The 14,463-nt window shown below is 31.9% G+C and overlaps 2 protein-coding genes across 3 annotated transcripts in view; one reads left to right on the forward strand and one right to left on the reverse strand.

Moving 5' to 3' along the window:
• LOC143052130 (tetratricopeptide repeat protein 23-like) lies at positions 1 to 14,184 on the reverse strand. Of its 2 annotated transcripts, none has more exons than XM_076225091.1 (11): positions 14,153 to 14,184; positions 11,084 to 11,236; positions 10,408 to 10,576; positions 9,729 to 9,852; positions 7,460 to 7,742; positions 6,375 to 6,501; positions 5,771 to 5,853; positions 4,931 to 5,144; positions 2,747 to 2,896; positions 1,488 to 1,570; positions 1 to 863 (listed from the first exon to the last, which is right to left on the reverse strand). In XM_076225091.1, the coding sequence occupies exons 1-11, from the start codon at positions 14,167 to 14,169 to the stop codon at positions 740 to 742; spliced, it is 1,527 nt and encodes a 508-aa protein (XP_076081206.1). In that variant the 5' UTR covers positions 14,170 to 14,184; the 3' UTR covers positions 1 to 739. The 2 variants fall into 2 exon arrangements, with proteins under 2 accessions (XP_076081206.1, XP_076081207.1); XM_076225092.1 differs by lacking the exon at positions 14,153 to 14,184 and adding an exon at positions 13,675 to 13,757.
• LOC143052131 (uncharacterized) overlaps positions 13,931 to 14,463 on the forward strand; it is a 20,164-nt gene continuing 19,631 nt past the window's right edge. The window contains exon 1 of the mRNA XM_076225093.1: positions 13,931 to 14,040. Within this exon, the coding sequence (XP_076081208.1) occupies positions 14,026 to 14,040 (15 nt within the window). The 5' untranslated portion in view covers positions 13,931 to 14,025. The remainder of the gene's footprint in view (positions 14,041 to 14,463) is intronic.

Below are 14,463 nucleotides of genomic sequence, written 5' to 3' on the forward strand. Positions count from 1 at the left end.
TTTTACACATAAATTTATTATATTCTAAATATAGAAAATATCACAGACATATTAAATAAGGAAAGTCCTTGTATAAGACAAAAGTTAAAATAATAAATATCTTGCTGATTAAATTAATTTTATCAGAAATACATGGAATATGTGTTGCAGTTTTTATAGAAAACTCAACACTGAGCAATGAACCTGCAGGAAAATTTGTCTAATGAGACATGTACAACTTTCTATTCTTGACAGTGGAAAATGGTTGATGACTCAAAAATCTAAGTGTTGATCAGTTATTCATGTAACGTTTGTGAATATTTTTTTAGACAAATTACAATTCTATGTGAAACAAGAATGCATCTATAGCTGCTTTTTAACATACATTCTATACGTTAACAGATCTATGTCCCATAATTTTCATTAATTGTAATTCTAAAAGTAATATTGCTACAGGTTTCATACACCTAATCACTATTTGTTTGCCATTATTGGATATCACAAAGGTTACCATAAAAGTCTGACATTATAATAGAAAATCTGACGCCACAATGGAAAAGTGATTGTTGTATGACATCAACAGTTCAACAAGCGCAGATTCTCTAGTAAACCAGCACAGATTACTAAATGTAGATGCAGCACATCGAGGTATGTTCACTGATCACCACCAAACAAGATCTACTTTTGCCAGTTTCAGATTCTTCAAGGAAATGAGTCCATCTAAAATGTTCTACTTTGATATTTGAAATAATCCTAAAACCTAAAATGCTGAGGATTTAAATCCCCCTAATGATTGTTTTGTTGTAACCATGGTATTGAACTTTGGCCTTTTCTTTAGTTCATCTTCTTTACTCAGTACAAATTTATTAGATAATCCAGGACTCCTACAAAACAGAAAACAAAAATGTTAAGGTGGAACATAATACTACAGGGAGATAACTCTGTAAAAACAGCACAACTGTTTTAATAACATTCTTTTGTAAAGGAAATATTAAGCTTCTTATCGATCAAAATAAGTGTTTGTCAAACTACTATATGTCCAATGAAGCAATCCATATACAGAAATTGTTAATCTTATCACAAAGTTCTTCTTTGATTTCCAAGACTTGTAAAACTCTTCAGAACAAAACTTTATAAAGTATGTGGTTATTTTTATTATTTTGTTAAAAGGTCAAAGTAAATATTTTGTCAATATCTTATGAAAATTAAAAGAGTCAAAATAATGTTAGTCAAGGTGTTTGTACCACTTTCAGAAAGTATTTAACTAAATTTGTGCTATCTGTGAATCCATTTCAAAGTAAATTTTATTGACATAATTGATGAGTGATATATACAAAATATTTTGAAAAAAATCATTCTAGTTTTCATCTTCTAGTTACATTATTTGTATTAAACCCTTACAAGTTTTCTAAATTTAAGGATACATGTAAACATGCTCTTTTCACCATACAACTTTCAAGTCAGTGTGGCATCAAGCAAGATCAATCCATAATATTCAATTAACTTACGCCATTAATATGTCAATAGTTCTTTCCGTATCTTTTGTTTTTCTGTGATTTTTACCAAGGACTATTTGTTCTATGTTTAAACACTGAAAACAAAAGCAAAATAAATGGCAATTAATCTTAAAATAACTAGAGAAAAACATCAACTTACATGAAGAATATAACTAGAGGTTCTAAAGAGCCTGTGTCACTGACCTTGGTCTATGTGCACTTTTAACAAAGGACACTCTCGAACATTGTAGACCAGAATAAAATTCATGACAAAAAAAATTATTTTGTTGATCTTGTATTGCTGATCATTTGGTCTGTTTTGTTTCTCCCTATCTTCTTTAGTTTTTGTTCAAATCACATAAGAGGGTAAACAAAATATCCTCATTTAAAGGCAATCACTCTGATAAAGAGTGACAGTCTACTAACTATATCAACAATCTTGACTGATAGCAAATCTTGCCTTGCTGTGCTGATATTTTTGTAAGTGTCTATTTATCTATTATGATTTTTATTACATAAGGCAAAACGCAAAAAAAAATTGATTAAAATTGTCAACAAAGGGCATTTTACCAATAAGGAATCTATTATTTTTTTAAGATAATAGGCAAAAAAATTGTTATTTATGGGCAATAACTCCTACAAGAAGTCATCTATCAGTTATCAACTATATGAACAATTGGTATAGTTAAATATTCTGAACATTTATGTTCTTGTCAGATTTTTTTCTCAATAACAATTTTAAGCAAAACATGCATTTAGCCCTTTGTTTAATATTTAGCCATGTCAGCCATCTTACTTGGCAGAAGGGGTCATCGGCAGACACATTTTTTAACAAGATACCCCAATGATTGTGGCCACAGTTTCAGAGAAGAAGATTTTGAAACAGTTAATATTAAGCATATTATGGTTATTTTTTTGCATATTTTGATATACAAGGAAGCAACATATAAGTCAAGTGAGTCATACAAACTCCTGGTATTTTAATATTCTAAACTAAACAACAGATGACAACCATAGATGAGGACTAATAACGGACGTCAAGTGATGTGAAAACTCATCAACAGAGAGCAAATGGTGTGTAATAAGCAAGACGTTTATAGCAAACTAAACAGCATAAGCTTTGACACTGAAAAAGGCCATACCATCACCTATAGTAACTGTTGTTTACATCAAAATTACTTGCACTCTGATGGGTAGCTGTCTTATTGCAAATCACCTTCCCTTTTATTTTTGAAATACATATTCTTAATGTCAACAAAACAGATCAGTACCTTTTTATAACCTCTGAGTGATTTCTCTAGATTTCCCTGAGACAGATGAACCGATGCTGTAAGTTTGTGCGTATCTGAGACCTGCTCTGAGTAATCTCCATAAATCTCACATTTATCTGGTAAAGTGGATTTTAATATGTCTAAACCGTCCTGTAAATAAAGAAATTGTGAACATAAACCATAAATATATGATACTGCTTGATAGGAAACAAAATTTTAAACAAACATGTACAAGGAAACCTGAAATAATATGCAACAGGAATGCTGTTCATCATTTTGAAAGTCATCTTTCAAATTATTTTTAATAAATATCTTATATGTGAAAAAAGTACAATTGTTACAAAGCAAAACTTATTATGTTTATGGTGCTGTGGTACTGTTTTATTAATGATGAAACTGAAGAATACAGGTTCACTGAATACTGTAAACCAACTAATCTTCGCGAGCAATTTATTTACGCGACATTCGCGAGTACAAAAATAACGCGAATATAAATAGTCGCGAATATGTACAATTTGGATCTTAACCTATTTAACTACACGATCAAGCAAAGGAGTAGGTTCAGTAAGACCCCTTTTTGGCCCCAAAATATAGCAGTTTTACAAAATTGTTAAAATGTAAACCTTTAGTTATTTATTGGACAGTAGAATGCTTCTGCTACATAAATATGGGCTGTTTTTGACAATACAATGCACATATATCCGGTACTAGCACCATTAATCATGCTAAATTACTGAAATCCTCATAATTCTAGCATTTTAGTTAAATTTTAGACGGTTTTCGTGTAAAACGAAAGTGGCCGCATTCGTGTTCATCCTTAATATTGAAATGTAAGTTGTATTTTATGATAATACATAACATATATAAAGTTTGAGGATGAACACGGATGCGGCCACTTTCATTTTTACCAAAAACCATCTGAAAAGTGATATTTTTCGGCATATTAGGTAGATTTGTCATATTTGAGCTTGAATCGGATCGTTTTTAATGACTAAATCTGTTAAAATCTTTCACATAAACTAATTAATTCAAATAAAATAGACACTTAAGTGTTTAAAAAGTGGTCAAAATCTTTCGTCAGATGAACCTGAAATTTGAGGCCAAAATCGGTCCTTACCGGACCTACTCCTTTGAAAATCGCAAAATTAAATCGCCGCAAAAAGTGTTAGTAAGGAGTAAACGTGAAATAAAGTATCCGCGAAAATAAGTTGGTTTACATTTACATCGTCTCCTTCAAATTCTATTTTTATCCTTTATACTCAAACTATTTCATACGGAACAGTTATTTGAGTTGCAGTATAAAGCAAATGGCTATAGTGTCTCAATATGTAGTTTTTTTTGTACTCAGAATACATTTGTTCTGTTTCCTAGTCTTTATATTTGAAAACAATGTATCTAGTTATTCTATATAAATTTGATTTAAGAAATTTAAAGAACTAATGCCTAATTAAACAGGTAATGTCCTAAGTCAGGAACCTGTTGTTCTGTGGTTGTTTTTTGTTGAAGAGGTTCATCAGTATTACTCGTTTTTATATAGATAAGACTGTTGGTTTTCCTGTTTAGATGGTTTTACATTGTCAATTTTAGCTTGCTGTTCTGTGTGAGGTAAGGTTCCATTTTGAAGGCCTTACATTGACCTATAATGGTTTACTTTTTACAAATTGTGACTTCAATAGAGAGTAGTCTTATATCTATTAAAAGTCATACAATTAAGGTGGTACCTTACACTACAGGGAGATAACTCTGTAAAGTCAGCTTAACGTTTTAACTACGTTGTGTTGTAAAGGGAATATTAAGCTTCTCAATGATCAAAATTGGTGTTTGTCAAACTGCTATATAGCCAGTGTAATTTTTCTGATAAAACGGTTGGTTCAAAATTTTTGAAATTTTTATATTTTTATTAAAGGGTCAAAGTAAATACTTTGACAAAATTTTATGTAAATTAAACGAGCCAAATTTATTTTACTGAAATTGTTGGGTACCACCTTAAAGGCAATTCCATTAAAATGTATGGGGTGGGTAAGAAAGGACTTTCAAAATATCCATCCAACCAAGAACCATTTTTCAGATAATTTGCATAATGGTAATAGACACATACTTAAAAAAGACCCACATTCAATAACTAAACTTCCATTCCTACTCTCCGCATACATTTTTATGGAAAAGCCTTAACAAGACATTTACCTCCTGTCGATCTGTTCGTATAAGTAACCTAGCAAGTTCATCCTGAACTTCTATAGTCTTTTTATGTTGTGGACCGTACCCTGTCTGACATGTTACTAGACATTCATTTAGGTATTTCTCAGCCAAGTCTTCAGCCTCCTCCTTCCCGGTACTGATGTAAGCCTGGGCTAGAGCTAAGCCTGTGTCAACCATCTTAGTACTGCCTTCTCGATAGCTGCAATATTGAAGAAAAACTGTCATTATCAGATGACAAAGAAATGTAGAAATGTACTGATGGAAATGTTTGCCATTTTCAGTTAATCGAGCAAAAAATTACGATTAAAGAACATTTTCAATAAGCAGCATAAGAAATAAAGAAGGAGTAAAGCAAGCAACCTAAATAAAGGCCCTGCAAAGGTCTATTTTTTAAATCTTTAAATGTTTGAGTAAATAAAAGTAAATGTCTTTCAAAATGTATTATTTGCTTAAGAATAATAGGAAATCATGAATATCTGCCTAATATGTATACTGTAAACCACCTTTTTTTCGTGAGCAATTTATTTTCACGACTTTTGCGAGTAGAAAATTATCGCGAATATAAAGATTTGTGAATGTCAAACTTGGATTTTTCCTTACATAACTACATCAAGTAAATTTGAGAATTACGGATTAAAATCGCTGTGAAATGGGCTAGAAATGGCTAAACGGGAAATAAAGTATCCACATAAAAAAGTTGGTTTACAGTAAATATGTAAGCCTGAAATAGGAAAGGATTTCCTTGTATTCCTTTTTTTCTTGAAATTTGTCACCAATTAATAAATATTCATGTGACCCCAAGGCCAGGTCTAACTGTCAACTTACTTAGCACCAGCTATGGTATGAGACTGTAGGTAAAGGTCTGTGGCCTTGTCATAATTGGCATATTTTCCTTTACTCAATTCTACTTATACTTGTTAAGGAAAGCTAGCAGTAACAGTATGACCTTTTTTGATGTAATTGATCCATTTCCATTACTATGTATGCACACATTATTTCTCCATTTTTTTTTTATCAACATCTCAAATTTCAATAGAAAATTCATTAGATTATACCACACAATCACAGTTTACTAAAATGGATGAAAAATGTAGGTTTCAAGAATCCTTGGGAGCATTAAACAAGAACAAACACACCAAAATATAGTTTTAATATGTATAGGCTAATTTATTTTGTAATTCCAAATTATACTTTCTCTTTCCTTCCTTTTTTAGTTTAAACAAATCTATTCATAGTGGATAGGGAAACAAGTTATTACAACTCATGTAAATCCCTTTCCACTTTCCTTTCTTTTTTATTTCAGCTTCTGTTTTAGTTTTGGTTAAATTTCTTTGTTAGAAGACTTAATATATGTATCAAACCATATTAGAAACATTTCATTCGGAAAGGAGGGCTTTAAACATATTCATAACATAAATATAAAGGATATTTTTCCATATTCCTGATAAATTGGAACAAGGTCCATAGAATCAGGTCCATACTGTCTCTTCATTAGGTCTAACAGCTTATCAAACTGGGCGGCTGATCTGGCATGCTTCTTCTGTTTCCAGTATAATCTGTAGAATAAATAACATTATGTAAACAATTACTGTAGATTCATTATTATTATTTGGATACCAATTTTTGTGGATTTTGTGTGTATAGGTAAACCGCAAAATTAAATGTTAAACCAATGACAAATTTCCTAAAAGCTTGTATGCAGACTTTGGCAAAAAAAACACCAAATTAAATATCCATGAAAATGTAAGCATTCCTTATTCAACAAAAATTGGTACCCATGAAAATTAATCAAACCACAGTACTGCAAATTCCGAAATTAATTTGAGGTTTTATTAATGAAAATAATATGACTGGATGAGCATTGCAATAACATATGGAGTCACATTGTGATATTTGATCCATATATCTTAGTGAACATTTTCATGAACTCGCAATAATTAATTTCCACTCTTTGTCTTTTCTTCAAAAATCGTAATGATAAATGCACAATAATTTTTAAATCTACAGTACTACATAAAATGTGTATATTATAGTTCATGAACATAACTGAATATAAAAAGTTACAGATGAAAACTTAATTTCATATGAACTTCAAAATTAAAAAAAGACAGTTAAATATGTTTTATATACTTGAACAGTAAGTTTTAATGAAAAGTGAACTTTCTTGTTTAGAAAATCCAGAACATTATCAAAATCTTCATAAATGAACTGCTATTGAAATATTGTCTTCCACTACTCTAATTAGTCAATGTTTTTCAGCATGCAGGAATCTTAACTACAAGACCCCTCGTTTGAACTGTCGCCATCACACAGTGCAAGTGTGATGGGAAAACTGTCATTAATTAAAGAATTTAAAGAAACATGCACTGGGAGGTAAATGGTAAGAACTGATTCTTAAAGAAGCAGAAATATTTGCAGTAAAAGTAAGTGTACAGACAGGTAATATGGCTGCTAACAGCCAAGAATAAAAAAATAACTCTAGACATTTCTCTTATTTAAATGCAAATTACAAACCTAGCTGTAGCATGACAATATTTAATCTCCATCTCGTCACATTCATCATCACTGACACATGTCAATCGGCTGAAATCATGACAGGTCCTATCAGCCTTTGACAGGGCCTTCTCTGCGTCAGAGTACTGTTTCATTTCTGTGAGTGCTCTCCCTTGAGTATGATGAATCTTAAACAAAATGAAGATGACGTCTGCTTTTTCTTGTTCCGTTGTGTAGGTAGCGACTGTGTTTAACATGATGGTTTTGGCTGATTCTGCGTGGTAGTCTGCTTGTGGTGCTAATCCTAAAATGGAAGAAACATGAAATTGAAATGTATGTCAAGATATGTATAAAAATTTGAAATTTACATTTAGTGTTCTTTTATATGATTTATCAGGGGTTAAGAAATCCACTAGCCCGACGCCCGGGACTACAACATTTAGACCTCGGGCAACCAAATCTTGTTACCCAATATGCCCGACGGACTAGAAACAAAAAAATCTTGGCGTTTCTTAAATAGAAAAGGGGAAATCCCCTCATCACTTTTCTATCTTAGCCAATCAGATTCGACTACGTCATCCGGGATTCCCAGAATTTAAACTGATTTTGTACAAGTTTTTCAATAGAACAAATAACTCTAGGTGGAACCCGTACTTTCAATATCGATGTGTCTGTACAGGGGGTGGTATTATACATTGCAACCTGATTGTACCTACTTCTGATTAATTTATTGCAATAAAGTGTGAATCCCTTTTGACAGCAGAAACCTGACTTTGTCAGATATTAATTTGAAACATGTGCACATTTTATGGACGCCATTTTGTTTTTGTTTACATACTGTGAAGAAGCCTCCAGAACGGTGAACCATGACCTAAACATTAACAGTCTTCAAAAAACTTAAACTTGATGCAATGATATTTCATCAATCCTGATTATCTTCATCAATATTCAAATGAATTCGATTTTTAAAGAAATAAAATTAATGACAAATACAGTTTCAGTTTAGAGACTGTGCTCAGGTTGTAATATATTTATAGCCCACAATTAGCTTACCTGTGTTAAATGTAAATTTTGACAATACTGTACATCATTTATAAAACAATTATTAAAGACTCAAACTATGGATGGGGATATTTATGTAAAGGTCATTAAATTTATTTTAAAACTGAAAACAAATATGAGCATTACATAATTAACCAGCTGATAATTCTTTTACACAAACGTGATGATGTACAAAAATGTATCTGATAAAAAAAACCTTCAATCCTTTTATATGACCATGTATAGCAGTGGTCAAGACTTGTATCAACTCCGTATTTGGTCAACTCATTATATCAGAATATTCAATTATCGATTGATTGATTGATTGTTGGTTGCTTAATGTCCAGTTGCAAATATTTCATGCATATTCAGGATGAGAACAAGTTCACAATAAATACAATAGGTAGGTTGATACAATAGAGGCTATCTGGGATGATGGTTGGAGAAATTTGGACTTCCACTGGAAAATGAGGGTATATTGGATAGGGACAGAAATTTTGCCTTGCAACAGGCCACCTACGGACCCCTCAAAGAGTTGTTCAATTATCGATTAATTGAATATATCTGCTAATGGGATATTTTTTGCTGACAAGAGTTTTGGGTATCCAATTTGCAAAAATCTACTGTACAATGGATAAAAATTGTTAAGTTTATAGAATTCATTGTTATTGCAGCAAACTCTGAATTTGTAAGGCATTCTAGGGCTAGCAGGTCAGTTTTGTTGGGCTAGTAGTTCTTCCAACAGGGCTAGTAAAATCCTGCTACCAATAAGCCCTGGGCTAGTGAGCTATAACAAAATTTCTTAACCCCTGTTTATATTTGGAAATAATTGTGACTTCAAAATTATCGGATTTTTTTTACTTTTTATAACAAATTCCCGAAAAGCACTGAATCTATTTTATTCCTGTTCAAAAATAAACCATTTAATATTTTTCTATTATTGACATTTCTGGTCTTCCAAATTATAACTAAGAATCCTGATTGTTTCTGAGCTAATATCACAAAACCAGGGGGAAGAATTCACAACAGACACATACATTAAAAAAACAATTGCATTCCCAAAACAGAGTGTGGGTTGTACTACAATCATCATTTATTCCCTTTCCCCCCTGTCAAATCATCTTATCATAAGCTTTCACACTTCATACAAAATGTGCTACGGTCAACACTTGTACACCCCAATAAAATGACATAAAGCAAGCATTTTATCTCTTAAGCATAGAACTCTAAACCTGCAGAATAATCACACCTTTAAGATCTAGATAGGCTTCGGCTAGATCAGCATGGCTTTCTGCTAACTTCCAGTGATTGGCACCATAAACAATTCTGGTAAGTGCTATGCATCGCACCAGTTCTCTGATAGCTTCATCATGCTAAAATGGTAAGAATAAAATTATCATTTATTAAAGTCTGTGAGCCCCTATGTTGCCCTTAAATTTAGATGAAAATCATTACTAATTAATCTAAGCATGTGAAAGTTTTGAGTTTCATGATAAGTAAGCTTGCAAAACATAAATTTTAACTTATTGTTATAAATCAGACCAAACTTTTCTTCCAATTTTTTTTCATACTTGAACGCTGGAATATCCATTTAACATGTTCAATATTAATCATGTCAAATATCTCAATAAAAACAAGCTAATTTTGCTAAAGAGACGATATTCTGTAAATTCAAATTTTATTGCTATGATTTTATCAATACATTGTACTTATAATGGGACAGGGTGAGTTTTGCATTTACAAAATTAAAACTCGCATTCTGAAATTTTTATATGTATCAAAATGATTTTTCTGAATATTGCAAAATTTAAAATCTTAGTCTAAAATGACAAAATCGCCATAATAAATGCACACAATACATTCTGAATATACAGTAGATATTAAATGAAGCATTTTTTTGGCAGAAATTTAATCAAAATAATTAATACTTTTTCATTTTCTCTGAATTTTCCAATCCTTTTAACTGCCTGTTTGAGAAGTTTGTCAGGTGGTGTCATATCTATCCCATGACGACCATTCTTCCCAGGCTTTTTCTTTCTACTTGTTGTCCTCCCTGATCTAGCTGTGGTCATATCATCCTCATAGTCATCTTCATATCTGGAGAATAATTTGTAAAAATTAATCAAAGTGCTTGGTGGTACTGACTGGAAAAGATTGTTTCAATTTATCATATGCTGATGATATGGAAGTACAATTAATTATTGTATTGGTTGTAGTTGATTTAATAGCATTTCTAGACAAAGGAAGATAACTCAAATTTTTAAAAGATGACTTTAACAAATTGAATGAGATCATTTATATTTTTTAGAACAGATGCTAGATTCCTGCACCTTACAAAAGTTATGTAATTTTCTTGACAATTGAAACATCATCTTGGATATTAAGCATATATATTACATCGATATATTTTTGTAATAGCTGAAGCATGCATCAGGGTGCAGGATACTCTAGCTGCAGTGAAGACCCTTTTGTTGCCTTCGGCTGTTATCTGCTCTTTGGTCGGGTTGTTGTCTCTTATTTCCATTCCAAATCTTATTAAATTCATGAATTCTGTAGTGCTGCACATTTCTATCTAAATTACTAATTTCAGATACATGCACTCACCTGTTCTCTTCATCTTCATCTGAATCTCTGTGAAGTGACCTTTGTGAATGTTGCCGTGGTGTTCTACTATGACCTTTGACCTCCACCATCATGGGAGCTCCTACATTCATATCGTCATCAGAATCTTCTGAATGCATGTTGCTAATTAACTTTCTAAAATTTCCAAATTAATATTTAGTTATAAATTAAAAGGAGAAGGAAGGGTTTGAAATAAGCAGGGACCCTTTAGCCAATATTCCCTAAAAAATGGTGTGGGCTACTAAAATCTGTGCTTTTTTGTAGGAACAAACGGTTAATTTCGGCAAATAGTTAAAAAATTTAATGTGATTCATCAGATTATCCTTTTTTAGTATTGAGATATATGTCAGAGTTCTCACATAATTAATATTCCCTTAAAGAAAGTGTACATTTTATTGTCATGCACCAAAAATTATTATTATACATGTACCTCGATCATTGTCGATCAGTATGTTTTTTCTATATAAAAAAGAATGAAAAAGATGTGTTATTTCATTCCATAGACTATTTGCCAGTCAATGGTTTCAAAGACTATTACCCCGGTTAATATAATAATCATATTTCCCATACATATTTTTCATTGGACAATAATGATGTCATAAACTATTCTGCATGGGTTTGTACGATGGTCAAACTCTAATATATCATAAACAGTATAATCTGTTCAGTCAGGGGTACTGACTGCTGCTTGTGTCTTTGGTAATTTCAAATTAACATATTCATGATATTACTAACCAGAAGCAAATTTAAAAGAGAAAGAAAATCTTCGGGACACATTTTTAAAAGATCTAAAATATAATAAATGTATATGGGTCTGTCGACTTCTTTATAAACTGTATTTGTGTTTGATGTACTTTAGCCTTATTTTAAGCTAGAATTTATGAGCTGCACAGAAATTTTAACACAAGTACTCCTAGTCTTGATTGTAGAAAATGAAATATTTACAAATGCAACACAGACTTTAAAAATAAATTATAGTTAATTTTGGGCATGTTTATGTGACATTTTTCTTTTCTTTTAGATAATGTATGTGGAATTTTTAGAAAGTTTATTTATTCAGTATAATAAAACACCTAATGACTGGTAATAGCAAGTTTGTTGTCCCTTCAATAGTTGATACCAACTATTATTATTATAAAAATTTTAAACCATTATTTGTCATGAAGGTCATTACGACCCTCATAGTGGAATATAAACAAAAGTGTAGTCCAAGATTACTCTGATGTTCAAATGCTATATTTTGCCAAACAAGCTGGGCTTGGGGACGTCAGAACTTGTCCCATATTAAAAAGTGGATATTTGCCTGTCCAAAATAGATGCGCTGCTTTATCACTTCTGGTGCTGACTAACGGCCTTGGAATTATATAAATCAGGTATCAATTTGTTTCTTCTTCATTTATGAATGTTTCATCTACCTGCCACCCTTTATTTTCTCATATTTAGACAGTTTTTACAGTGACCCATCGATTCAGGCATTTTAACTTTCATTTTGAAAGATTCTCATGTGATTAAAGAGAAAAAGTAATTGGAACAATGGGTTATGAGAGCTGATTTATGCAATTGACCCTTGGTTGATATGAACACATTATCTGACACCTCGTTCATTTGCATTCTTCCAATTGTTATCAAGGTTGGCTACTATAAGTGTTTAATACCGATCTCCTATAAAGGGGATGAAGAAATATACCAAAATCAGCATAAATATTTGCATACTTCAGTCTTGAGACAGCAAAGTCTCTCATCACTTGACGTCCATTTGAAAATAAAAGTAAAAATGTCTGAATCGATGGGTTGCTGTGAGAACTGTCTAAATATGAGAAAATAAAGGTTGGTAGGAAGATGAAACTTACATAAACGAAGTGATAACTGAAGAATGAACAAATTGATACTTGATTTATATAATTCCAAATCTGTTAGCCAGGACCAGAAGCGATGAAGCAGCACATCTATGTTGTATGTGCGAATATCCACTTTTTGATACAGTATGGGACTGGCCCCGACTTCCAAGGCCCATCTTGTCTGACAAAGCACCTGTTGGACTTCAGAGTAATCTCTGACTAACAGAAGTGTTATGCGGTGCCGATTTGTCTTGATACCAAATTGTTTTTCTCTGGTATTTAGCCCATGAGGTCTTTTGCTGATGCTGAATTGCCTGGCACCTAGTCCAAATAATTATGACGTCTTGAAAGGCTATTATAATTTTTTTCTTTGACGCCTTACTTCGAAGTAAGGCGTCAAAGAAAAAAATTATAATAGCCTTTCAAGACGTCATAATTATTTGGACTACCTGGCACCCACTCTATCTTGGTGCCAAGGAATCTTGATTAACTGTATGGGACTCGGGACGACAGGAGTCTGAGCAGATCCCGTACCCATAACAGAGCTGAACCAGAACGTGCTGCATGTATTTCTAGTGTAGAAAGGGTTAAATACTTAAAATAGTAAAATACACAAAGCTAAAATCGGCACCTGGTTAAATCGACATCTGATCAAAAGGAAACTATTAATGATAATTGTTCCTGAATAAAGTGCTACTTGTGTATAAATACTAATGATTGTAAACGATAACGTACAATATAATGTGTTGGACAGAAAAAAAAAGGTTTATGTCTATAGTTTTGTTGATTTGTTTACATCTACGGTCGCCATTTGTAAACAGTCTTGAAACCAAATTAAAAAAAATATAAATATTTTATAGATCTATATATTTTTAAAGAGAACTATATCAGATTAGTATTAAATAATAATTTTATAGTAATAACTGTAATATAAATGTAATCTAACAGATCAAATCAAGAATTTAACAAAACAGTATTTTGTTAGAGACTATAATTTTTTATCTTAGACAGGTGCGCGTTTCATCTAAGAGTAAAACCGAATGGGAAATAAAACATTCTATTGACTACACAGCCACCGGCAACGGGATGGCGAATCAGTTGGTAAGGAAAAGAAATTGCTTTTATATATTATAGACAATTAAAGATCATTTGTATATTGCTTTTAACTACACCCCGGGTGAATCAGTTAAGTGACTGTTACTCAGATCCTTACTGTTGACATAGTGTCATTACTCTTTTTTTCTCCTCCAGGCTCCACATCATCCACAGTGTCAGTGGCTGTTAATAAACACGATAAAAAAAAAGAACAAAGTAATTGTTAAATCAGAAAATAACTCTAGAAACTGTATCCTGTATTATAATTCAATAATATCATGCTTAAACCCCAATGAGACCCACATAGATCATGTCTTTCACCGGAAAAGATTGCAATTTTGCACGCCTTTGTGACGTTATTTACCAGATAGAAGGCGCGCCTGCATACCTGTCTATATAAAGTTTCCAGCACTTTCTTAATCTTCATTC

Source organism: Mytilus galloprovincialis, chromosome 11, assembly GCF_965363235.1.
Source record: "Mytilus galloprovincialis chromosome 11, xbMytGall1.hap1.1, whole genome shotgun sequence".
Classification (NCBI taxonomy): Eukaryota; Metazoa; Mollusca; class Bivalvia; order Mytilida; family Mytilidae; genus Mytilus; species Mytilus galloprovincialis.